Below are 27,202 nucleotides of genomic sequence, written 5' to 3' on the forward strand. Positions count from 1 at the left end.
CAACTCTTTGAATTAACATCAACATATTAGCAGCATTTCCCAGCATGAACTCTCCAGAGAAACTTATTTTCTATAGTTTCAAGAAAATAGAAATGCTGGACAGTTGCTGTGTGTCTTTAATAAATGTTGAAATAAGTTGTGGTTGTTTTCATATCAATAAAAACACAAATGATGATGAAGGTAACTCAGCTCCAGATCTCTGAGAGCATGTGACTGCATTAACTGTACAGTGCAGCAACCAAACCTGCAAGCTCTGCAATGAAAAACAACAACACTTCAAATGAAGTCAATACATCTGAATTCAATTTACAATTTCGCACAACAAACTGACCCGTTCAATTAATTAAAAGATAAAAATCCTCCAAGCAAAGGCAAGGCTTTATAAAACATGCCACATTTAGTTAACTTCAGGTTTAAGGCAGCTTTCACTCATATTTCTAAGTTGAAACAACAAGTTACATTTTACAGTGAAGGCAAACTCAGCATTCAAACTAAAACAGAGAGAGAAAGAAAAGAAAAAGCCTCTACAACAACTTCTTTATTTATGGTGAGAGGATTTTAATGTCCTGTCATGTGTGTGCTGGAGCAGGCCTGGCCTCAGGCTGACTGTCACTTCCAACAAGCATCTCTAATCAACCGTTTTAAAAAGGCACCCAAACTGACCCATTTCATAGTGCTTAAAACACACTACTGACTGCTTCCTACCATCAACTCAAGTTACCTTATACAAACAATCCAGGTTAGAAAAAAACATCAATTCATTCCCCCATTTCAAATCACAAGTCAAAACACATCTGTTTAAAACTGCCCATTCCATCTCTGTCACTTTTATATTGTCTTTATTTTTATATTTTATTTGTATTGTTGCTTCTTTTTAATGTGTTTTTAATTTCTATAACTCTGTACGGTGTCCTTGAGTGCCAAGAAAGGCGCCTTTAAAGAAAATGTATTATTATTATTATCATTATAGAAAAAAAGGTTAAAGTGTTGGTTGGAAAAATCAAGACATTCAATGATGTTATCTTACTTTAGCATACTGTGATAAACATTTTTCACTATTATCTGTAAAGTTCATGGATGTATTAGAAGAGCTGCATTGGGCTCCACCGCTCAGCTACCTGCCTATTTTTCCTTGTGGTCACTAGTGGTCACCTCACAGCCCAAAAAGCATTTCCTCTATAAACCACCTTGTTAAAATCTCCAACTTCACAGCAGAAATAAACATGTTTACAACCTGGTACAAAAAACTGTTTTGGTCTCTAAAGTTAATTTCTTCATTCACAACAACTATACTGTATGGTGGGTGATTTCTTATAGAACACATCCATTTAAATGTTAAAGGCTTAAAGTCAAGTATAATTACGTGCATGGCCGCTTTGAGTGACAGGTAGGAACATTTATGATCATGTCAATTGTGATTCTTTCTATTATGAGTTTTTTGATCCATGGAGGTTTTATGTTTGGAAACATTTCCTCGAGCTGAGGGTGATTTTAAAAGCTGTGACGTCATCACAATGTAAAGTCTATGGAACACTACTGCACATGCTCAGTGGAAGATATCCTGGAATCCTTTTTTTTGGTGTATGTGCCAGCTGAGTAATTCTTATAGGACTGAATGGACACCATGTTTGGTCCAGTATGGAGCTCTTATTATACATCCATGCTGAAGTTATAGATCCAAAGAGAGACTATTTGGCATATAAATGAACCTTAGTTACAGTCCATCACCATTGCAATACACAGTACCCTGACCACTCACGCTAAATAAAGGTTTACATGTTAGACTGTGTATTGTTAATATTAACAATACTGAAGATTGTAGAATTTTATAGAAAATCCAAGGCTTTAGTAGAAAATAGAATAAAAGTAGAATATATATATATGCAGCATGTGTGTCCTGCTGACTGTCTTACCCTCACCTTTTTATTCCAGGGTTAATAATACTTCACATCAAATCAAAAGTCCACTATTCTTTCCCAGTGCTCTCATTTGTACATGCAGTCTTGTGTGATGACCCTGATGAAGGCTACGCTCTCAGTATAAACCTATTCTCTTAACACTTAAACTATATACATATATATATATTTATATATATATATATATTTTTTTTACTGTTTCTCTCCTTCATGCTGGTTGAAAGAAGGTGAGTGGCAGCCTTTCCTCTCCTCTGCTTACATCAAATGGTGACGATGAAAGAAAACAGAGAGTGAAGACAACCAAGGTTACAGAGTGTGGCTCCACTCAGGCCTGTTAAAGGATGGACGCTCCTCCGTTTTTTTTTGTTGTTTTTCTTTCACTCAGCCACTTAGTGCAAAATGTACTGATGCAAACAGAGTGAAGGGAAGAGATGAGAGAGAGAGCGAGAGAGCGTGAGAGAGAGAGAAAAAGACACAAATAAGGGGAAACAGAGATAGAGGAGCGCTGCGGAGTCGCTATGAATCTGACTAATCATTCTCTTTGTGAAATCTTTTCACATGACCTGATAGAAATGCAACTTTAATACACCTTCGGATTAGCCGGAATTGGCCTCATTTCATAGGAATAAACCCACCTCCCGCCACCAGCAAACCCCCCTCCTCCCTCCTCCTCCCTCCTCCTCCCTCCTCTCCCTTCACACCCACCGAACGCCCCAACCTTTCCTTTTTTTTTTTCTGTATTCATAAGTCTCACAAGGCTTATAAACTTTAACTCTAAGCTGCGCAATCTCTCAAAATCCAACTCTTTTAGGATTGAATAGATATGTATGTTTTCCTCAACATCCTCAGTCTCATAGTTTCAGTCTTTCATTCTGGATCACCTCCACTTCCCTCTAAAGCTGCAGGAGCCACGTTCTCTCACTAAATATGTTCTCAGCCCACAAGCTTTCATCCACCCTTTTTTCTTTTTTTCTCTTTTTCTCTGGCCTCATTGTAATGCATCTATCCTCTTTCCACAACTGAGAAAGAAACTGCACAGCGGGAGGGGTTCTTTCTAAAGGTATGTGAGGTTGAATTGACAAACCATCATTAACACAAAGAAACATTGACTGCATCTGCTGCTCATTACTTAAATAGCAGAAAAACACATTGATTACCACGAGAAATTAAACATCTCATCGACTGACAAATTGAACTCAACAACTAAACATAATTGGTTAATTTTGTCATCAGTAAAATTACTCTCATCACTTTGAATGTTTAACAAAGCATATTGTAATAGAGTGGTTGTTAAATTCCTATTTGGGAGAAAAAGTAGGAAACTGTATTGGCCCACATGATGTACTTTTATGTAGAGATTTGTAAAGTCATTGTCCATGTATAATAAACAACTACGCAATTCAATTATGTTGTTTTTCATAGGTTAATTCCTCATTAAGAGGCAGTGAGGTTTCCTGTAGTTTCCCTGCTCATTCAGTAAGCTGGCTGAGTCACGGCTCTTTAAAGAGCAGAAGAGCAGGTCACCAAGGTATCATTCAATAGTTGTGTTATCGTCAACAAATCTCATGAGAGGACCAAAACTAAATGATGTATTCATCTGTCTGTCTGTCTGTACTGTTTGGTTCCTACTGAAGAACAGAAAAGTAGAATTCAGTCTATAGGGCTAGGCAATATATTGAAATTATATTGCGATATGAAAGAGTTGTCTTTTCCTGGTTTTAAATGATGCATTACAGTAAAATATGTAATTTTCTGAACTTATCAGACTAGTTCTAGCTGTCCTGTACTTTTTACCAACCTTTTCATTATATCCACATTACTGATGATTATTTATCAAAGATTTCATAGTGTAATATTTTGTGAAAGCATCAACAGTCATCTCTACAATATTGTTGTAATATTGATATCGAGGTATTTGGTCTAAAATATTGTGATATTTGATTTTGTCCATATTGCCCAGCCCTAATTCTTTCGTTTCCTAAAACAGCTGGACAGTGTAGGTTTTAACAAATGTTAGGAAACACTGCATTTGTTGGGGATTTTCAGCAAGTCGAGGCACACATATGCATCAGGGGGTTGAATAAATCTAATTAAGGAAACTAATGGAAGAAACCAAAGGAAGTGCATAATAGGATGGATCCATCTATAAGGACAGATAGACAGGAAATAGATGTTGTGTGTACAGAATAGAACAATTAAATGGTAAATGGACTGTACTTATATAGCACTTTTCAAGTCTTCCAACCACTCAAAGTGCTTTTACATCACATTCACCCATTCACACACATTCACACACTGTTGGGACAGCCATCAGGAGCAGTTTGGGGTTCAGTATTTTGCCCAAGGACACACTGACATGTGGGCTGGAGGAGCCGGGAATTGAACCGCCAATCATCTGATAAGAGGATGACTGCTCTACCTCCTGAACCACAGCAGCCCCAAGTAAAATTATAAACATACATCATGGACAGATATGATGAAAAATAAGTGAGCAGCAGGATGGTTTCCAAACAAACATGGTAATGAAACAACATAATGTGTTTTTGTGGAACTTATGACCCAGAGGAATGTGATGTATCAGCCTGAGGATACATAGAACATATTATATGTAGTAGATTCATTTATTGTTGGTTTGGCTTTGTGTAAGATTTACTGACAATGACCAGACTTGTCCTTTAAAGAACTGCTCACCTAATATTGACTATGTCTCAAGTGCTAAAAACACTGTCTCAACTGTTCTGTTATATAAATGATATGAAGAGACATTTCCATAGAAAAACAACTACTGACACAATGTATCTAATGACAGCTTCAACTTAAATCAACTCATACTGGCTTTCACAAACCACTTCTCTGTCTGTTTATATTTCAATCAAAGCAGCACTTTGTCTACTTTTTCTCATGAAGTAAAGTCTAAAATTATGCTTATGCTATTACTTACTCTAAAAACAGCTCTGTTATCTAACCTGAAAAATGCATTTCAAGAAATCATCAAGAGCTCAAATATATAAACACTGTGATAACAGTACCACAGTCTTCAAATCTGCACCAGTGTTAGGGAAGAGAATATTAAAATGAAATATGTGTCTTGTCAATAACAGAATGTGACTTTGGTGTATTTAGTCATTGACACCTGTCATATTGTAAAGCTTTAAGTTCTCTCCTCAGTCCTCAGTCCTGTGCACAGCTCTCTGCCAGCTTCCCCCCACAGGTACAGCTGTTTAATCCAAACTGAATATTTGATTTTCTCTTTACTATACTGTAACCATGGCAACATCTACTAAGTGTAGACAACGCTTCTGCATTGAACATGGAAATCAGAGTGATAAATAAATATTGTAATTCTTCATTAAGGTGTCTAGCCACTGTCCTAATCTACTGTGTTATGTTATAAATCACAGAGGGGCCAGTGCAGTGAATACATGACATGTCATTTCATTGGAGGATGTCATATAAGAAAACGTACGTGTGTCTAAGAGAGATTAGAGAAGTTGGAACACTGTTTGGAAGAATGAACAAGCTTGTAAGAGGTACTGCTGATATGATGAGGTCATTTAGAAATGGTGATTCATCACATGATTTGTCTGCCAGAAAACACTTAACTAGTTTATTTTGAACGTGTAAAATGGACTGCTCACAATTTATGTTTGTCACAGTCTGGAGCAAAAGAGAAGTATGTTTCTGTTCCATTCAAAGTGAGAACCAGACGATATACTGTTCTGTGATTCTACCAACTGTCTAATATCCAGTGTCAGTCAGACTGTCTGTGCACTGTCTGGGATGTAAATGAGGAACAGAGAAGTGTTTTCTAGCAAATCTGATTGATATGAATTCATCTCCACCAATACACTGTTCTAAATGAAAGAGTGTACATGCAGAGAACAAAAGAAATAAAAGCTCTTAAGAGAGAGTTAGACTGTAATAATATGTACATGTCTTATATATATGTCTTTCAGGTCATTTAGAAACAATGTGTCCATTAGCACATAGTTATCTAACAGAGAACACTGAGTAAAATGTGCTGCTCTGTTCATACTGTTTAGGTCATTTTTTGGATTATTTGAACTCTTTAATATTGGTGTCAGTGTTAGTGTCACCTGCTTAGAATAAATACCATCCGGACTGATGAGTGTAATAACAGGGCTCTGATGGCTTTTGTGCCATCATATCACATGTATAATTCTGCATGATATACTATGTATCTGTATATCAGTGTATCTGTGGAGACACACCAGTGAAAAACAACTCTGAAGCTTCACCTGTCAGTCTTCACCAATATCTTTGACAGCAACTCTGTCTTTCAACTTCATGAATCAATTTAACATTGTATGATGGTGTTTATGATTTATGATTCAGTGGTGAGTGTGTCTTAACTGGGTTTTTATATTTCTCTTCACAGATAGTTCAACGTAGAGCAAACACAGCACTGAAACTTGGACAACTCCAACTACATTAAGATAATCAGAAGAGGAATACATTTATTTCAAGGTTTCCCAAAAACAAGTGAATTATTGATCCAATTGTGAATATACAATTCATTAAACTCCTTAATATCCATATATGTATGTGGCCCCACATTAGCAGGGCCTCACACATATTATTTATTAGAAAAACTAGTGTAACAATAAGATGGAATATGCAAAAACATGGGGAGGAATAGAAATAGAGAGTTTTTAAGTAAAACCGTGTATTGTATTTATAGTCACTGTATTGCATATCATAATCTAACAGTGCATACACAAAAACACTGATACAGTCACTAAGAAAATATCTGACAGCTGACCTTTGACCCTGTGTGACTATGGCTATGTGACACAGTTGAATCTGCTGAAGAAGAAGACTATTCCATGATTATCATTAGCATGTGTACTGTGTAGTGGTGCTAAGCAGGGCCTCTCTGTAGGTCCTGTCACAGAACAAACTGCCAGATAAGGAACTGCTGTGGTCAGCTAGAAAAAGCCTAACCTGAGGAACAGTGTGTGTGTGTGTGTGTGTTTGTGAGATCTTAATAAAAGCACTGAGCTGAGGCAGAGAAACACTTCTTGATGTAAGAAAACATATTCTGGAGAGAAATACTGCAACAGCCACACAGTCACTGTATATTGAATTGACTTGGAATACAATGCTTTATTAACAAGGTAGTGGAGTAAGTAGTATGTCTCCTCATCTGCTCTTTAAACAATCAGAACATGTAATCCATTATAATAACATCTAGGTAATAACCCTAACCCCAACCCTAACCCAGCCTTGAGATCATTGGTTCTTACTGAGGACATAAATCTATTGGACATAAATATATTGTTTCAATTTAAAGTGATTTTTTAAAACAGCTGCTCACTATACAGTAGTTTTTCACAACTTTTACTCATACAGGAGGAAATGAGGCAATCATATTTGGATAAAAATTGAGCTCTCTTTGGGAGAGATCTACAGAGAGATGAGATATAAATACTCATACTGATATTTTGGGTCTTTTTTAATGGAATTCATTGACAGTAAGAAGAATACAGAATATTGCCTTTGTACTGTAATCCCTCAGCACAGTTCCACACCACAGTGCTGTTGGAAATGTAAATTGTATGGTGTGTGTGTGTGTGTGTGTGTGTGTGTGTGTGTGTGTGTGTGTGTGTGTGTGTGTGTGTGTGTGTGTGTGTGTGTGGTGTAGTTATGCAGTTCCTGGTAAGATCAAGTGAACTTACTCCATCTGATACAGCTTTACTATCTTTTCAATGTGAAGTGTGAGCAGTCGGTTGTCCCAAACAACAGCAGCCCATCACTTTTTAAAAAATGTTTTTATCTTTCAATGACAACCTCCGCATCATACATGGCAGGAGAAGCTCAGGCGATACATTAGTCCCATCCAAACAGGGCTTAGAATAAGGGGGGGGAAAGCCATTAAAGCAATAAAAGGACTGCGGAGATGTACAGAGTGACATAGGCCAGACCATAATGGTGTTTTAAAAAAAAAAGAAGTGCTTTCAGTCATGAAACTAGAGCAGAAACAGCAGAAATCTAAGTGCTTATGGTTGAGCCTTTTATCATCTGTTTTCCATTTGAAAGGAACTATTCATTCACAGCTACACTAGCTGATAAAATGATGCATCTAGTTCAATTAAACTTGTGACTGCCGGATGTTTTGCAGAATAACTGATGCAGTGGCCTCTACTAACACAAAGTCACAATCTAATCCACTTGGGGGTGCTAGAGAATGAGCATGTGCTGAAGAGGGAACCTGGAGGAGGCTGTGCTGATGTCCTTTTTTTTTTTTTTTTTTGCACACGTAGTCTGAACTCTTATTTTGAAACATAATATGTGTGAGTAGGTGTGTGTGTGTGTGTGTACCTGTGTTCGTAGGATCTCTCCTTTGGTTAGTTGCATGTCCCCGGTGAGTTCTTTAACACTGATGCCCAGTGGCTCCAAACGCTTACTGAAGTAATTAGTCATCTCAGCTGCCAAAGCTTTCATAGGAGCCACATATACTACCTACAGAAAGAGAGAGAGAGAGAGAGAGAGAGAGGGAGACATGGAAATAAATAGGGTAGACAACAGAGAGGGGGTGCGGGGGGTAGTGGATGGGGGGTGGGGATGGGAGGAGGGAGGGTTGGGGGGGGGTGGATACAGGAGAGAGGGACTGGAAGGACACTCTGGTGATAAATGAGCAAACAGAGGCAGGATCATTTGTTCCCTGGCAACCAGCACAAATCACAATTTATTGAGAAATATGATGCCAGCCACTTGCACGGCTAAAGTTTAATGGTGATGTATGAAAAGTGGCTTTCGTCACTGGCTGGCACTGTGCAACGCAACGCTGCGTGTGTGCATGTGTGTGTGTGTGTGTGAGCCAGTGTGTGTGTATGTGAGCCTTCATGAAAAAGAACAAAGCCTTCTGGATGTCTGAATTATTTATCTGAGTGTGTATTAGGATTTGACACTATGGGTTTAAAGACATGTACCAATATTTATAATCACAAAGCTGACAACTGCTGACTTTTTGCGCATACTAAAAACTATATTTTCCCATTGTTGCTTTATTTAGTTTTGACCACTTTTGTCTTCTGTTTTTCAGAAGTCAGGGAGTTGTCAATATGGAAGAAAAAACCCCTCAGACATTGAAATCTAAATGTGCAGAAAATAATGAGGTGAAGCTTGAAGTAAATCACAGTCAGAATGTGTAATAAAAGCGAGGCTGAAACGTGTGTGTTGTATTTTTCTTTTTTCTCTCCAGCTTCCTACATTAAAACTAAAGCCATTTAACCATGTTGACAGATCAACAGCTCTGTAGGAAGTAAAATATGGTTTGCTATAATATTTCTATAGTGTACTGAGAGGTTTTATACAATATCTACAGAGGAGAGTGAGTGTGGCTGCGTTGTGCTACGAAGGTTTAAACAAGATTTATCCTCACTAAGAACAAATGCAATGTACTTCTTAAAGCTAGGGTAGGCAATTTATTTTAGAAGCGGTTTTATGTTTGCTGTACCATTTTCATGTTATATGTGTTGAAATTCACTTTACACTTGGACAACAATCAATAAATCAAATGCTGTGATTATGAATAGAAAAAAATCCAGTATGTGCAGTGGGATACCAATGGAGAGGAAGTGATGGGACTGAATGAATTGCAGAATGGAAAGTAACATGTGATTATCAGACTACTGTATATAGTGCTGGGAAATGGGATATAACTCAAATCTAATAAGGAAGATGGGACACTCATGTTTATCATTTACTGTTTGCTTAGGGTTGTAGTGTATTGTCTGCTTAGGGTTGTAGTGTACTGTCTGCTTAGGGTTGTAGTGTACTGTTTGCTTAGGGTTGTTGTGTACTCTTTGCTTAGGGTTGTAGTGTACTGTCTGCTTAGGGTTGTAGTGTACTGTTTGCTTAGGGTTGTTGTGTACTCTTTGCTTAGGGTTGTAGTGTACTGTTTACTTAGGGTTGTAGTGTATTGTCTGCTTAGGGTTGTAGTGTACTGTCTGCTTAGGGTTGTAGTGTACTGTTTGCTTAGGGTTGTAGTGTACTGTCTGCTTAGGGTTGTAGTGTACTGTCTGCTTAGGGTTGTAGTGCACTGTCTGCTTAGGGTTGTACTGTACTGTCTGCTTAGGGTTGTAGTGTACTGTTTGCTTAGGGTTGTAGTGTACTGTTTGCTTAGGGTTGTTGTGTACTCTTTGCTTAGGGTTGTAGTGTACTGTCTGCTTAGGGTTGTAGTGTACTGTTTGCTTAGGGTTGTAGTGTACTGTTTGCTTAGGGTTGTAGTGTACTGTTTGCTTAGGGTTGTAGTGTACTGTTTGCTTAAGGTTTGTAGTGTACTGTTTGCTTAGGGTTGTAGTGTACTGTTTCCTTAGGGTTGTAGTGTACTGTTTACTTAGGGTTGTAGTGTACTGTCTGCTTAGGGTTGTAGTGTACTGTTTCCTTAGGGTTGTAGTGTACTGTCTGCTTAGGTTTGTAGTGTACTGTCTGCTTAGGGTTGTAGTGTACTGTCTGCTTAGGGTTGTAGTGTACTGTCTAGGGGGGTGCAGGAGGAGGGCTGGATTTGTGCAGACATCACTAACTATAGATAAGAACACTTTGTAGTACGGTATGTTAGAGCAGTTTGACACTGATGACATGAACAAATTCACATATAGGTCTGTAGTTGAATTTATCTTTATATTGGGAAACTTTCAGTGTTTAAGTATTTAGTGTTTATTATATTTAGCAGTTCCATTATTTTAAGGGGGCATTTTTGATAGTTTGTTCACAGTTGTCATAATAACTGTGACAGAGCAATTAAAACTGTTCTGTGCATCATTTTTTCTTTCCGTTTTTTTGATTTTTAGCAGATATTAGAAACTTAAAAATCATTTAAAGCTTAGAAAAAGAAAACAAGAAATAAATAAATAAAGTCTGGTCATCACTGAGGTTAAATAACAAAAACTCACTGCACAAATCAGTAAAACTAACAAAGACTCTTGGAGGGAACATCATCAAGCGAATCCAGCTGTCCTTGACTCAATACTATCAGATAACTCCCATTTACATGCTGCCTGAAATCTCAGCATCCTCTGCTCTGAGGATCAGAGCTGAATCTCTACATGGGGTGTGTGAGTCTCAGCGAGGAGCATGCTTAATCTCCATGAGGCATGTTGAGAGACTCTGCGGTGGAGCGACACTGGGAACATTAAGTGGGTATCACAGACATCGTAGATGTTACACACAAATTGTTTGAAATTCTGACTGTGATTCTGCTCGACGGCCCCGCACAGATGCTGTCACACATACTCCAATTATGATGACTCATTACAGTCAGTCCAGGTGAACGTCTCCCTATTAACAACCAGTGTAATACACATGTGATCATGATGCATCACATCTACTGAAGCAGGGAGAAGCAACCCCCATGTTTTACATCTCTGGTTTATATGTTTGTGTGTGTGTGTGTGTGTGTGTGTGTGTGTGTGTGTGTGTGTGTGTGTGTGTGTGTGTGTGTGTGTGTGTGTGTGTGTGTGTGTGTGTGTGTGTCAGACCTTGAATTCATCCTTCTTGATGACCCCCCCAGGCTGCAGGTGCTGGCGGATCTCGTGAAGGACAGTCAGCATGGCGATGTTGGTCTTTCCAGCGCCAGTTGGGGCGCAGATCAGAAGGTTTTCATTGGTGTTGTAGGCCGTCTCAAACACCATGGACTGGATCCTGTTCAGACGCTTCATCCCCTTGAACACCAGCTGACCGATCTGAGAGCGAGCACACACACAAAGAGAAGAGGAGAGAGAGAGGTTAACAAAAATCTATATCTAATTAAAATCAAAGGCAAAAAAAGGACACATTGTGATATGGTTATCCTTTAATGAATACATACATTAACAGTCATTGTTAAATGAAAGAGAAACCTCTACACTATCCAATCCAGCTATACTGCTTATCCTTTAGACTAGAGAGACAAATTACAAAACAAAGGATCCTTATGGTATTCAAAATCTGAATAAGGGAGGATGGGTTGGGTCTTTTTAGGGCCCAAGCACTAGTTGTTGGGAAGGCCTCAATAGCACCTAGTAACAATTTGCAAAGTGACAGCTCCCACCTCTACATTGAAGGAAGGAGAAAGAACAAAAAAAGAGATAGGCAGAAGCTACATCTCTAGACTTCCAAAAAAAGCCTCTTGGAGCCGTACCCCAGGTCCAACAGCAAGTTTGAATTGACATTTTGAATTGATTGAATTGACAGCCATTTTTTTCTTAATTTTAGATTTTGGTTTTTACAGTTGTACCTTAACAAATTCCAAGATAATCAACCAGACTAACTTCAAATTTGGTAGGTGTCATCTAAAGACCTTTGTGGAGTTATATTGCAAAGCTTTTAAGTTTTCAAGGAATACTATTGCTGTGGCGTTGTAATTAATATATTTAGTAGATGTATTTGTATGTAAATGTGTGTATGTATTCTTATTTTTGAATTATTAATATAAAGCTGATTTCATTTTTCATCTTATCTTACACAGTGCACAGATCAGTGGTTGGTAGTTTTTTAACCCCAACAGCACAACTTGTTTCCTGGGACAGCTTCAGGTTGCAGCAGACACAGATAAGACCCACAGTGAGGTGAAACCTGTGGGAAGCTGAAACAGGCTTATATCACTTAATTAAGACTGGTGGTGAGTCTGTGTGTGTTGGGAAAAAAGGAGGTTCTGTTTGCTTATGGCCTCACAGATCTACACGACACAGGACCAAATACAGATTTCGCTTACTGAGTCTCAATTTACCAACACTAAAGTACACATTCTATTTATCATCATCTATTTATCATTTTACCTTATTTTTATTATGTTGTCAAGTGGGTTTTATTTTCCATCTTATGCTAAGTTACTGTTTTATTTGACATGCTTTTATGTTCTTTTTATGTCTTTTTCATGTAAATCACTTGGTGCATGTTATTTATTCTGTTGTAAAGCACATAACAGGTGCTATACAAATAAAAACTGTACTTTTTTTATTACATTTTCCAATCTGCCCCAAATGTCTCATAATTGATAAGAGTCCAGACCTGAACATACCTACATGCCAATATTGAGTCATAGTCATAGCGCCCCCTACTGACAACAGGAAAAAAAAACCATCATTCAATTTACATGAAATACATATGAAGTTTAGTGAGTCTTCTCTAGCGCCACATAGCTCTTTTATGCAACATCTGATATTCATGACAATGCATATCAGGCAACCTTCACTAAATATATTACTGCATTAATGGCCCACTTGTATAGGACCTAGTATGTTGCAAACTTCCATTGATTTACATGACATTTGATGTAATGTAATGTATTGTACATTTAATGTGCCACATACTGCACGAAAGAAGTGCTATTTATCTCCTGTGTGTAATATCCAACAGGAACATGTATATGACAGCCACTCTCTGGTCAATGTATTACAATTACTTTGACTGTAGCTCTCTACAACTGTACACCCAATCATCACTGCTTGTAGCTTAAAATGTACTTTGTAATCTCATAATCATTGTTTTTATTCTTATGTTTGCATTCAAATCACAGTTTTTAGAGGCTGCTTTGTCAAAAACTAGAGGTAGAAGGTGGAAGGTGGTGGGTTAATGAAAAAACTGTACTGTGTTTACTTTGCTTCTTCACTGATACCTTCACATAGTTAAATAGTCAAACTGCTTCAGTAACTAAAGCTCTCAGCCATCTCATAAGTTATCTTTTTTTTTTTAGGAAGACTTCTATTAATATAGTCACTGTAAATTTAAGTAAAGGCATTCCCCCTCTAGCATAAATACACATATTTCCATATTTACTGCTTAATTTTAATTTGGGAAAAAAAATCATCACCAACAAACTGTCAGTCAAAAATAAAGCTATTACTTGACTTAGTTATATCAAAGTTTGTACAACAGTCCTCATCTAATAACTCTTGTGTTTTAAATTAAAGCTAGAATATATATATATATTTATACTGAATACAGGTACAATTATACAGTCTATGTGTCTACCTATACATTCAGTCCTCAAAATATGACATTTTCAAAGCTCTGATCACATCATGATGTCATTTTAATAATTAAGCTTTTGTAATTTTCTAGCTAATAAGTGTGGGAGTAATATTGTGGTAGAAGGTGCTGCTGGGTGCTGGGTGCTACAACAAACACAGATAATGTGTCTCCAGACCAGTATCATTGTTGTGACATGACTTATCTGTACTGGATGTTAAGTTTTGGGTGCTGTTGCCCCCATTGGTGTCCTTTTTTTTGTGACCAAACCACAATGCTGACTCTTCAACCAGGAGCACTGACATGAAATATAGACAGGTGATCAGTTACAGTGTGTGTCAGCGACAGAGCCTCTGTGTACGAGGTGACTGTAGGAGGGGGGGAGGGGGGAATGGAGCGTCGAGAAGCACGAAGGAGGGAAAAGTGTGTGTGGTGGGATTAGCTGTCAGTCAAGCTGCCCTCGGTCTGCCTTCGCTATGGCAACAGAGTGTGGGTGATGGCCCTCAATCTCACACAGCCTCTGATAAGTAGAGAAATGGCCAGTGTGAAGGACAGTTGGTGCCACCCACACACACACACACACACACACACACACACACACACACACACACACACACACACACACACACACACACACACACACACACACACACACACACACACACACACACACACACACACACACACACACACACACACACACACACACGAGACAGTGAAAACACCCAGCTGCTGTACAGGTGAATCATTTCCTTCAACAGTAGACTGTCTACAGTCCAAAAGAACATCCAAACATCACATAAACACCTGATTATACTGTGTTCATATCATGGATTTTACATCATCACAAACACCCACAATTATAATAGTAATAATAACTCAAATTAAACTGATTTGGTGAAAATGTAAATAAATAACTGTCTTTGTCCGCTGGCTCTGAACACGCTTTCGGGAACTGAATAGAAAAACTGGCAGGAAATGCAAACAAGCTGCTGATTATGCTGCACGATCAGCCAGCGCCCCTCAAAGTAATTAAATACAAAGCAGCAAGCCGCAAAACTGTCGGTGGTTAAAGTGGAAATATTCTAATTTCATTCAAACATGGATTTTTGATATCAATCTGCCTCATTTTACCTCATAAATTATGTGAATTTATGACATTTTACCTCTGAAACTAATCAGTGGGCCACGTGTAAAAGTCTTAAAAAGGAGACTTGAATCTACTGTATATGTTTTCAGGCAGTGTGGGAAACTATTTTAAAGTCACTTCAGTTCCTAAGAGCTAACTGAAGAACCATATTAGCTTTTTTAACATTAAAATTGTGTTTAATGTTGTTTTTTCCCCCTCCTTCATCATTTTCCCCTCTTCCCTTCTTTCTCTTCGTTCCACCTCTCTCCCACTTAGGCTGGCTCAGGATGCCTTAAGCTTAGACAGCAGTATTATTTATTCAAGGATTCATTAGAAGTATGTCATCACTTTCCTCTTCCCCTTCGTTTCGCTCCAACACTCATAGAAAGAAATAATTAAAGAGTGCATGTCAGGCGTGGATGTGTGGGGTGCTGTTCGGAAGTTGGCCCTGCAGCTCAGTAGGGAGGAAGAGGTTATTAATGCATCAAAGAGCAACTTTATTAGAGTCCACTTAAGCTGGAAGGAGTGAAGGGCGGCTGTGGTTTCAGCTAGGTGCTGTACGGGGGGCCGGAGGGGCTTCTGATGAAGAGCTTGGTGCCGCCGCTCATGTACACACGCGATAGTTTGGGGTTCTATGTTGCCGAAAGATTGCTGCTTAGCAACAAGAGACACAACTTCTTCCCTACAGAGAGAACACTGACACTTGACCGCTGTGGATGGTCAACTAAACAGCTCCACATGGCAAACACAAGTGGACATGAAGTTGATTAGAGCCATTCAAAGCTTTCCAGTTCAGTCAAAATATGATCTAATAGGATCCAGTACAGCAGCTCATTAATTATGTCTGACAAACTGTTCCATACATTGTTTGGGGCTAGACCACCAAAGCACTTTTTACTGATTTTCAGGACTCCAGATGAAACCATTGAGTTTCATTTTGGAAACAAGCGTTAGTCATAAGAATATGAGACCAGAGCAGCAGCACATGTATTATGAAGCTAACAAATGATTGACTTATTAGGTAAAGATAACTCAGACACTACCATGCCACAGCTGTAGATAGAAACCTGCTAGAAATGTGCCTTGAGTTGACCTTTGTTGTGATTTGGCACCAAATAAATAAAGACTGATTGATGCACACTAGATGCATCATTACCTCATAACTCATGGGATAACCGCCCACATCTTACCTGTGTGTAGTTTACAACCACCAGCTATGGTTGTCAGCTGTGCAGCATGTAATGACTTTACTAAAAGAGATCAGAGAAGCTGGCATCACTTTCCACGTCAGTATAGAGTATCTACTCTATACTGAGAGATTATTTTTTACTACAAAAAACTACAAAAAAGTTAGTGTACTAGGTTACTTTATTGTTATCTACAAAGTAAAAGACCAGCTAACTTCTGAGTCCAAGTTACAGCTGAGAGTTGGCTCTCAACAGCTGATTCCATGCCGATCAAATGTAAACATACAACTTGATTTCACTTCTCAATCCCATTTGCCAAGGCAAGTCAACACATTAATAAATATATTCATATATTACAGTAAGTGTGTTTTTCTTGTGTTTCCAACATTGGCTATAAAACTGAATCTATTTAGAATTTCTACATGAAAGATATTGATGTAGGATATTATCCATTCAGAATACCAAACAGCTCTTACATGTTAGGTTCAGGCAAAAAACAAAATCATTGTCTGCAATATAAATGCACAAGTATGAGATTATCTACATGACAATGCAGGATTTATTCTCTGAGAGCAAATTTCAACAGAATCTTTTTCTTCATTCTAGACAGGCTCAATTGTCTTAAACCCATTACTTTGAATTTAAAAAAACAAAAACAAAACAGTATTGGTAGAAAAATAAAAGGATTTGAAAGACAACATAAGCCTTTGTCCTGACAGGTTCCAATTGTACCAAGTTTAAATCTGGATCCAGGTAAGAAGGCTGCCATGTAGTTTCATCCAACAAAGGAGAGTCATTATGAAACGTCACATGTAGTGTTTAATATATATATATATATATATATATATGTCCACAGCAGTCAGGAAGTTCTAGAACAGCTCTGAAGCACTCCCCTTGAGGAGAGGAAGGTCCATTTATTCATTTATTACTGTTTGCTTTAGCTGTTATTGTTGCAGAAGCTATTAGGAACCCACAGTGATATTTAGGGTATGATGCTGCCAACAAGAGACCATTAAATGGTATAATATGCAGATGACATGTTGCTGTTTGTGTTAAACCCAGGAATCTCCCCATTTAGAAGCTTTTCAGGTTATAGGATGCACTTCAGTTTTGCCTTTAGGCTTAATGACTAAACATTTTGGCCCTACTTTAATGATTTGCTTAATGTGAATGTTATGTGACTGATATGTGGGAGTAAAAGTTCTACTGAAGAGGAGAATTCAAACAAGGAGTCAGCAGCAGGTGATGCCATACTGATAAAGCCAAAGACTGACTCTTTTAGACAGAGGTGGCCCACAGAGCTTTAGTGACTTTGATATTATGAAGAGAGAAAAGTTATGTCTTATGTGCACTGCTCCAAATTGAAGACAGGTGCTAGAAAAACTAAAGGTTTGCTGAAGAACTTACAGACAGTTCCAATTTCTACACTGTTACTACTAGTGGACATTTGATGAAGAGAGGGTACTAAAGTAATAAAGTAACAAAGTAATAAACTAAATGAATTAATCAATGAATACTGCTGAACCTTTGCTGACCTCGGAACCAATTAGACATAGTCAATTCTACTGCCAGGTATCTTCTCTGGTTTCAGGCATTCACAGAAGACATTAAAACTAAAAATCTCTCACATGCCAAAGCAGCAGTCCAATGCCTAAAATATAGAAAAATAGTTTCCTTTTTTCCATTTGCCTATATATAACTCCCTGTTTTGTTTCTCTTGATTCCAATGTAAAACCTGTGGATGTATTTGTGTCTTTTTTTTATGTTACTGAAATGTTATCTCGCTATCAATGATAAAAATACAAATAAAAACTGGTGAAAAGATTACAGATTCAGAATGATTCATGGTGACTTGTGCTGAATGTTGTTTAAAGTGGTAAGAAACTTGTCTACACAGGCTGCATAGTAAAAGCAGTAGCTACGGTTCCTTTATTTGTGGCTGCACATGATGCGTTCAGGCACAGTATTGAGTGTTGGTCACCCAAGTTTTGGACACTCCTCAGACCTCAATATATAATCATTGTGGTTACATGTATAAAATGAAAGGAAATAGATGTGAAAATCACTATTTAAATGTTTTCTATGTAGACGAGCTATTGGTTTGAGGTCTTAATATTTCCTGTTTATTTGTGATTAATACTACATGATTACTTGTTGACAGCTTTCTTTCATACCTGCTATATTTGGAGCATGGTGCACCATTCACAGCTGGCCAAAACATCAGCCCAGATGCTTGCAGTCCAATAGCTCAAGCTCACACTTTTATACATCCACCTCTGCCACCAACTCCTCTCCTTCCATCACTAAACAAGTAAAGGTTCTGTGTGGATATTACTGAAGCACATTCTCTTCATAATGACTGCAGGGCTTCTTCTACACTCTCTGAACAGGGACGGTGTTTCCAGTCTCCTCCTGTCTACCCAATTATTTCCCCTTAGGCCAAGTCCACCGAGCTCCTACTTATAAATATTCATTTTTGAATTATGGACCACTGAGCTTCACCCTATTTTACGAAGCTTCTGCAGACTCATTCCTGTGTCTCTGCGGTGACCAGAGAGCCACAACAATCACTTGAGCGGCTGGCCCTCATTTTGATTTATCGACTTTGTCTGTTTGTAACGAAAAAGCCGGTGTCCCTACACTCCTTAAACATGCTAATTCATGCAAATGTATGCCTGCCCCACTATTCACCTTGAGGTAAAGCATACATGTTGTAAATAGAAAGTTGCCATCGTTAAATGATCTTTGGAAATCTTCAGTGCTTTTTTATTCTCTCCTTAAAACCTCTCTGGCTTAATTGTTATGTTAATGTATGCACACACATCTTCCAATTGGAGATCCAGCTGTGCCTGCCAAAACCTGTCTCCAGGGTGTGATGTCAGTGTTGTGGGAAAGTACTTACTGTACTGCAACGGGACGTTATGCAGCTGTTAACATATAGGATCTACTTTACTGAAACTTTGCTCATCAAGAATGCCAGCGGTCAGAGGACCTCTTGGTAAAATTGTACTCACTCCGTGGCGCTGTCAGTGGCCCCCTGGTGGCCTGCCTGTGTCACGCAGGGCTCATTATTTTTTAGTTTATGTTAAATTCAGGGGATATCAGCATTTATATTGAATATTAAAAACTGATGAATATCAAATAAAAGAAGAAATGCACTATTCACTTTTATTTGAGTAATTGATGAAAAAAACTAGGGCCTGACCAATACTGGATTTTTGGGGCTGATGTTGATACCGATATTGGGGAGTAAAAAAATGCTGATATCGATATATTGGCTGATAAGCATGTATATACACAATGTGCAAGTAAAATGAACTTTAAAAAAAAAGTGGTTATCAAACACTAAGCAATGGAGGCAGGATATTTTACAGTTTAACTATTAACACAGTGCACTGAAAAAATTAAACACAACAAAAAAACACATATTAAACTTGACTAAAGAAAAAAGATCATACACAAAAGCCTGCTTATATAACTTAAATATTGGTGCATATCAAACAACATATGCTGATACCAGTATATCTGTGATAAGTCAATATTGGCCGTTAATATCAGCTGACGGATATATCGATCTGGCGCTAATAAAAACTAGTGACCAGCTATTTTAGGAAATGAGCTTTTGTAGACAGGATAGGAACACAGTAATTATTCAAGTATGGAGAGACTGACTGACATGTTGGTTTTTTGCCTTTTCATGACAGTAATTCATAGATAGATATTAGTATGTGTCAGTTTCTGGCTGGGTAAAATCCTGGTTTGTTTCAAATATCTAATCAGTTGGAATCAATATTGATTTTTTTTTATTTTGGAGCTGTATTATAATGATGGAATGAAATACTCTGATCTGATTAATGATTTGCAACAGCAGATAATTGGTTTATCATTATCAGAGCACTGAGAGTGAAGCTTGCTGAGAGCCGTCAAAGTCCTCATCTTGTGTTTTTAACAGCCATGTTGTATGTACAATAAGGGCAAAATAACATGACTACATCACAATCTACATTACAAAGAATAATATGAAACAAGTTACTATCCTCACGTAATGTTTATACTGTTTCATAGTCAAGTACATACCACATTACACAGCTGATCGAGTGAATGGACACCATCATTATCACATTAAGTCATACAAACTGAACATAGACTTTGAGCCAGAAAGTCAAACTGACACACACACACACACACACACACACACACAGGCAGGATGCCAAGTTAATTAAGTTGACCCGAGTTGAGAAGACTTTATCAAGTAGAAATTCAAAGCAAACACATCCAGAGCCAGTGGGCTCATTTATTTCCTTTCCCCTAGATACAAAACACAAGTATAGGATTCCAGTAGCTATGTGTGTTTTGTTACAAGCTGAAGTCACCTTCCAAAAACCACTCAAATGTGGACCAGTTGTGACAGCTAAGTTGCCGCTTTATTGCAAATCAGTCCCCATCATTGCAGCTGGATGTCCCTCGCTGCATTCAGCCAATCCACGATCCCTTCATTTATAGCAAGGCCCCGGCATTTAAAGCATGGAGAGTGAGCTCTGCTGAGCCCAGCTGGCTAATATAAGACCGTACACATCTGTGGTCAACCTTTCAGCAGCAGGGTTAAATAAAGTTTCTAATGAGAGCAGCTGTTTGAGTCCAGGGCAGAACCAATCACTAAAACCCAGCTGGCTGCTTTTGCTGCACAACATTTTCGATGAGGCATTGAGCAATCTCTGGCTGTATGAGAGAGAAAGATGGAGAGAATGCTTCTGTGAAAAGGAAAGAAATCGAGTACAGTGAGTGAGTTAGCTGTGCACGCTGTCTGTCTACAAGTAGAAGCAGTCATCCTCAGCAGTATACTGTGTGCATTGGAAGGTGCCCATCAGCCCATCTTGGGATGCTGCTGAGTGGGATGGAAGCTGACAGGCTCATTAACACAGCGGATACAACGGCCTACGGCCATATGGGCAAACTGGGAGGACTGGGAATATCCCGCCAATCCACCAGCCACTTAAAACAAACTAATTGGACCCACATAGATCGCACTAATGATTCAACAGCAATAGCTAAACAGCAGTCTTGTGCATATCCTGTTTGTCGGTTTAATAGTGAAACTGAGATTGCCAGTCTATGTTTGTACACAGGAAGCACTCACCTATTTTTTTTTTTGTGTGGTGACTGCTATTTTGTGTTATTGTGTTTACTGTATGAGTCACTATATGAGCGCCTAAACTAATTAAATTCCTCTGTGCATCGGTAATGGGAAGCTAAGAGATATAATTGTTGTCATTTTCATGCCATCCTTTTAATTACTTTCTGGTTCCATTTCATTCCATTTGAATTGACAGCCTGATCAACTTTTAATTGCCAGTTTTTGCAAACAGCTTATCAGCCTGCTCCAAGCCTGCATGCAGAGTACTAAATGACCTGGCCAAACACACCCCCACAAACACACCAACACACACACACACACTCTAAATCCCAAAAGTCAATCCTATGGATACAAACACACACATGCTGAGCACACACATGCACACGGAACCACGGGCGCCAGATGCATGGTGGAGTTTGACAGAGTGAGATGCGGATGCAGCAAACAGGAGGCCTATTCATTTCCCTGCAGAACAGCAGCAGCAGCAGGAAGAAGAAGAGGGGGAGAGGGCACAAAGGAGGGAGAGGGAGAGCCGGGAGTTGGATGAAGATAGGAGAGGGTGAGGTAATCCATCACTTCAACCGCGCGGGCACCTGCTGAAGAAGCGCCGAGAGCCTCTGTGAGCCCCCCCCCCCCCCTCCCAAAACCTCCATCAAACACGCTGCGGCCCACCCTGCATCTAACTCCCATTAAAAACATTTCAATTCAAAATAAACAAACGTTAATAGTACAAATGATTTTTTGGGTTTTGAAACCTTTTTAATGATATCTACCTTGGATGTCCAATTAGGTGCTTGTTAAATGACATCAGACAATGTAGTGAAGTTTAAAGGTGATAAGCTGAAAATGATGCTGTGATGTGTTAAGACATTGTTGTGATTAATTGTGATTTTTATCATTCCCTAACTGAAAAAAGTAGCTTGTTACTGGTACTAGGGTGAGGAGGTTATGTTGATACAGTCACCATTAAAATGTATTAAAGATAGTTTTTCACTTTATCAAAATAGTCTTAATGATTCTTTTTGGCAGGTGTATAGCTGATGGTTCCCTTCACCTCACCTGAGTAAACAACCACACTGGGAGCTCAGTGAGTCGCGGTTCATCGCAATTATTATGAGGTTGAAAATTCAAATCAGAAAAAAAACTATTAGCATTTGTGGAAGACACTGACAGCAGATAAAATAACAGGGACACCGTATAATACAGCCAAAGCTCACCACATATTACAGGTAAATAATAACAATAGATTTGACTCAATGACTCTCAGACATGATAAGAAAAGGGCTGATTATCCCACAGGCTACTGCAAGGTCACTGGTGACTCATTTCAATTTTATTGCCTGACAGATTTATTGGAATCTGAATACAAATATTCAGAAGTGATTGTAATGCAGGAGCACAGATGAAGAATGTAGACAGAGATATGAAAGACAACATGCTCTCCGATTTCGTTTCATAAATTCTGAGCAAGTATTTTTTGTCTAATTTCCGCAGATAATAACCTAAAACACAACTTCTATTTAAGATTTTGAAACTTGATACAAGATGTGAAAGTGACCTTCTACCAAAATAATAAAACGTACACACTAAACTCTAGTTTGATTACTGACTGGAAAAAGCACAATGCACAAACCTTTTCAAAGTTTGACATTTAGTGCATGTTTAAGGTGATATCATTTGCCATGTGAGACTTCTGCCACTCCATCAGATTGGATTGTAAACTCTTAAACCTCAGAATCCTTCAAAGAAGCCTTGAAGACTGGAGGCTTGTGCTTAGCAAGTCTAAGCAAACACACAGAGCCACGTGTGTGCTGTGGGGGGAACCACATCAAAACTGGATTAGAAAATGCAATCAAGGTGGATTAATTATGGATGGCGGGCTGTTCACTTCTGCCTCATCTTTGCAGGCCTGTGCATATACACTGGCTGCTTCCTGCACAGGAAAGGAGAGGGCAAGCTGTCAACAGCCAGGAGAATCAAAGGATGTGAGTGAGGGCAGTGATGGAAGCCAACATACTGCACCATTGACAGCAGTAAGTCTGTTCACCTGTTACTATCGCCTCAGTCTGTAAATACAAGATGGCAGGCCTCTATTTGAATCCTCAGACGGCATGTTTCCAACACTCTATTACACAATAAGCTCCAAGTTCCAGTGGTGGGTGAGAGAGAGGAATAAGAGGGAGTAAGAGCAACACAATTCTCTCAAATGGTTTTTCTTCCATCATAAAAAATATTGGAATCACTTCCATACACACATTCACATACTGTCTCAAGCTGCAGACCAGGCTTTTATTTGAAACAACCTTCTGTTGTATAGAAATGTAGCACTTCCTGCACACATCACGCATTAAATACAAAATAGCTCCAAATGTCCAAAAACTAAAATCAAAAAGTCAATTGTAAAAAATGTGGCTTAAAACTGATCAAAAGATAATTAATGACAGAGTTCCTGGCAAGACAACCACACTCCGGCCAGGGAGCCATGCTGCAGGTCATTCCCCTCTCTCTTTCCATGTTTCCTGTCGGACTCTATGACAGACTGTCTGAATAAAGGCATAAAAAGCCCAAAATACATCTTTAAAAAAAAAATTACAGACCCTGGGTTTGAAAATTGTTGGAAACAATTGGGATGTAAGTATAGGGATTGACCAATACCGTTTTTTTCACGTCCAATTCTGATACTGTTTATTTGTAAGTCAAAGAGGCCAACAACTATACTTGTAGTTGATATTCACTTGCAGTAAATGTTAACATTTTTGTGCCAAAATTAGAGCAATACAAACCCCTACACAAGGCTGCCAAGTGCGTGATATAATTAGTTTCCAAAACAGAAAAAAGGATAATCAGTCGACCCCTAGTAAGTACATACTGAACAAAATATATAACATAAGTCTTTATACATTTTAATGCTGAATGGTTACATACTAGCTTTTTTTGAGTCAGAAGCTCAAAGGACATAATTCCATCCTTGAATCCTTGGAGGACTTTTAATGTGACATATCAGCAAATGTGGAGCTTCATTGACAGTATTTCTGTTAGAAAGAGGAGCAGTGTTGTCTTTACTGTATGAACCAGGTCTTTATTTGAGACACAATTATAAACAGGGTTTCTTCCCCCTTTTCTTCTGTTATATAAGTGTATTTTATTGTAACTAGGTATGAAGCATCCTTATTTTCTGACCTGATCCTGTTTTAATTTGCTGTTCATGCTGTTTGCTGATAATGTTCATGTCATCATCACCACTCTCTTGCTCAGAGCTGCTCTTTTTGACAAAAATATTGCTTTCATTCACTAATTAATACTTGGTTCTGCTTTGCTGTTTGATCAGTATAATCCCTCTCTCTCTCTCTCTGTGGGCTTTTATGTTGTTGTTCCTCAGCTCGGGTACAGTTTTACCACAAAGTCTCAGAGAAGACAAATCAGTGCACATCTTCAAAGCCATGAGGCTGTAATAGAAACTGTTCACACCAATTCATTTTGAAACAGTGATGGTCGATGGGTAAACTCTAACATTAGGCCAGCAAACCAATGATGCAGCTTCATCACTCAGTGAGTCAATCAGCTAGGCAGTCAGTGTCAGACAGTTAGGGGTTAAAAAGCTGCTCCATGGCTGGTCCAGCCAAAAAGTAGAAATATTCACACTTTCCTGGTGCACCTGGTTGAGTAAATGGGACTAAATGGGGATACATTTGTAAATGGGAGCAGTACATTAGTTTAAAACTAAAACTCAGAGCAGCAGAGTAGTGAGTAGGACATGACTCTTGCACTGATTATTACTGCTTTGTTAAATTTACCATGTAGCCATTATAATAGAAATATTGCCACCCCCACTTAATGTTTTTAACCACTCTTTAGGGGTGAGTATCAATTTGTTCATCGCCTATTATTTGCAAATCTGTCTTTATTTGAATATCAGCATTTATTTAAACATTGAAGTTGTGTACAACAGCTGTATTTGACAGTGTAATTGTCTCAGTGTGGGACAAACAACACATAGTAGAAAATCATGCAGTAAAAGTTTTAAGTGTCAAGCAGCAGAAAGATTTTCAGTACAAATTGGGAGGGAAGAGTCATTCATTACTTATGCCTTTCAACCCAGCCACCCCCACCAAGGCTCTCTTGTAGCGACTGAAAAGCAAAGCTTTCTTTCTGTTCCTTAATCCTTCTCCCTCTACAGACTGTTTCCCTCCGGGAATGTGTCACTTCTCAGAATGAGTTAGCAGCTTGAGTGGATTCCTATCAATTAGTTGTTCATAGGAAGTGCAGTTTTGTGTGCTTTCAAAGCTTGTCAATATTTGAGTTACAGTGTCCACTATTCTTGGTGGTATTATGAGGTACATCAGCTATGTGGTAGTAGTGTACGTTTCTCTGCATGTTTGGTCCATCAGTAGTACTAAAGACTGGCACTTGCTCTCACTCACAACACACTCCGTAATATATTTATTCGGATAAATTAGGAAGGCTTTTACCACAGTGGCAAGTGCGGGACGCCTAGACCCTGATTCATTAGTTAAAAAGCACGCTAATAAATTCCCCACTTTCAATGTTTCACAGAGCTATTAAAGGCGTACCAAGGCTCGCATAGCCCTGTTTCCCATTACAGCTTTCAATAAATGACAATCGGCACTCAGTGTAAACAGGAAGAGGAGGGGGAGTGTCAGACTTTTCAGCCTGCCTTTCAAAGCCTTCCTAATAGCACGTAAAGACTTATTAGGCATTGTGTGTCTGCGCTTTAGAGGAGTGAGGCACTTTGTTCCAGAGTTGCCCAGGCTTAAGTTAATGAATAGAGCCGCTGCTTGACTGAGGCTAATTCACATCGCTCAGCAGAAGAGGTTCCATATCAATCTATATCAGTTACACAGGGACTTTCAAAGATGAAGGGAAAACTGCTAGTGAGCTAGGGAGAGACTCGTGGCGAAGAAAGATAAGCCTTTTAGAAAGTGAGAGAAGACAGAGATGGAGCCTCAGAGAATTTACTTCAGTTCCTATTCAGATTGTTTGGAGGTTCAGTCTTTGCAGGAGAAGCAAGGGCAGGAATTCAGAAAAAGCTGAATGTCTGATGAAAGCACAAATACCTCAAGTGATAACTCTCAACAGACTCAGAGGTATCTTCCTGTGATATTCATAAATTGTCGTCATTTCTCCAGGAAATTATCCTATGTTTTTTGTCTTACTTCAAAGATTCATCAGATTCTTCATCTGTCCAGTGATTCTGGTTTGACAAGAAAGGCCTACACCTGAACCCTGGTGAACTAGACCAGCTTTGGTGCGTGGTTGGGCCTCCTGCCTCTGATAGTTTTTTCTCGTCTCAACAAACGTGAGATGAGAAAAACACAGAGCTTGGCAACAGTTTCCATTCATAGGTTAACAAATGGACGTTGACAGAAACTAAAGCAAAATACCTGAGAGGTTAAGGGTTATCATTGCTAACATGCTTAACATGTAAGAGGCAGAGAGGACAACACCTACACAGCATATTGCCCTGATGATGTCTGCCTTCATCTCTGCTGCAGCTGCTAATTAGGCGCTTTTCTTTTGTTCCATTCTCACACAGTTAATCATTACTTTTGACTTTTTAATCAGTAGAAGATGTGACTTGAAGTCTAGTGAGGTACAATACTAGTGCAAGTTAAAGTACTCCAAAAAGTCAAAGTACACATAACAAATGAGTAAATATGACGTACATTAACATTTGGTTCTCTGCAATGCACCATCATCCAGTCAAATACAGTACATGGACCTACATGTTCCAGGTAGATTACTGTATAAAATGACCAGTCTGATATAAAAAGATACCTGTTGGTTTTTTAAAGGGTTTGTGATGATGTGATGATTCCAAAGTCAGAAGAAGTGATTTGATGGA

The 27,202-nt window shown here is 38.7% G+C and overlaps 1 protein-coding gene across 1 annotated transcript in view; it reads right to left on the reverse strand.

Annotated features, from left to right (window-relative positions):
• ascc3 (activating signal cointegrator 1 complex subunit 3) overlaps window positions 1-27,202 on the reverse strand; it is a 166,075-nt gene that overhangs the window by 98,702 nt on the left and 40,171 nt on the right. The window contains exons 9-10 of the mRNA XM_053326740.1: window positions 11,420-11,623; window positions 8,259-8,399 (exon numbers count right to left, since the gene is read on the reverse strand). Coding sequence (XP_053182715.1) covers window positions 8,259-8,399; window positions 11,420-11,623 — 345 coding nt within the window. The remainder of the gene's footprint in view (window positions 1-8,258; window positions 8,400-11,419; window positions 11,624-27,202) is intronic.

Source organism: Scomber japonicus, chromosome 10 (assembly GCF_027409825.1).
Source record: "Scomber japonicus isolate fScoJap1 chromosome 10, fScoJap1.pri, whole genome shotgun sequence".
Classification (NCBI taxonomy): Eukaryota; Metazoa; Chordata; class Actinopteri; order Scombriformes; family Scombridae; genus Scomber; species Scomber japonicus.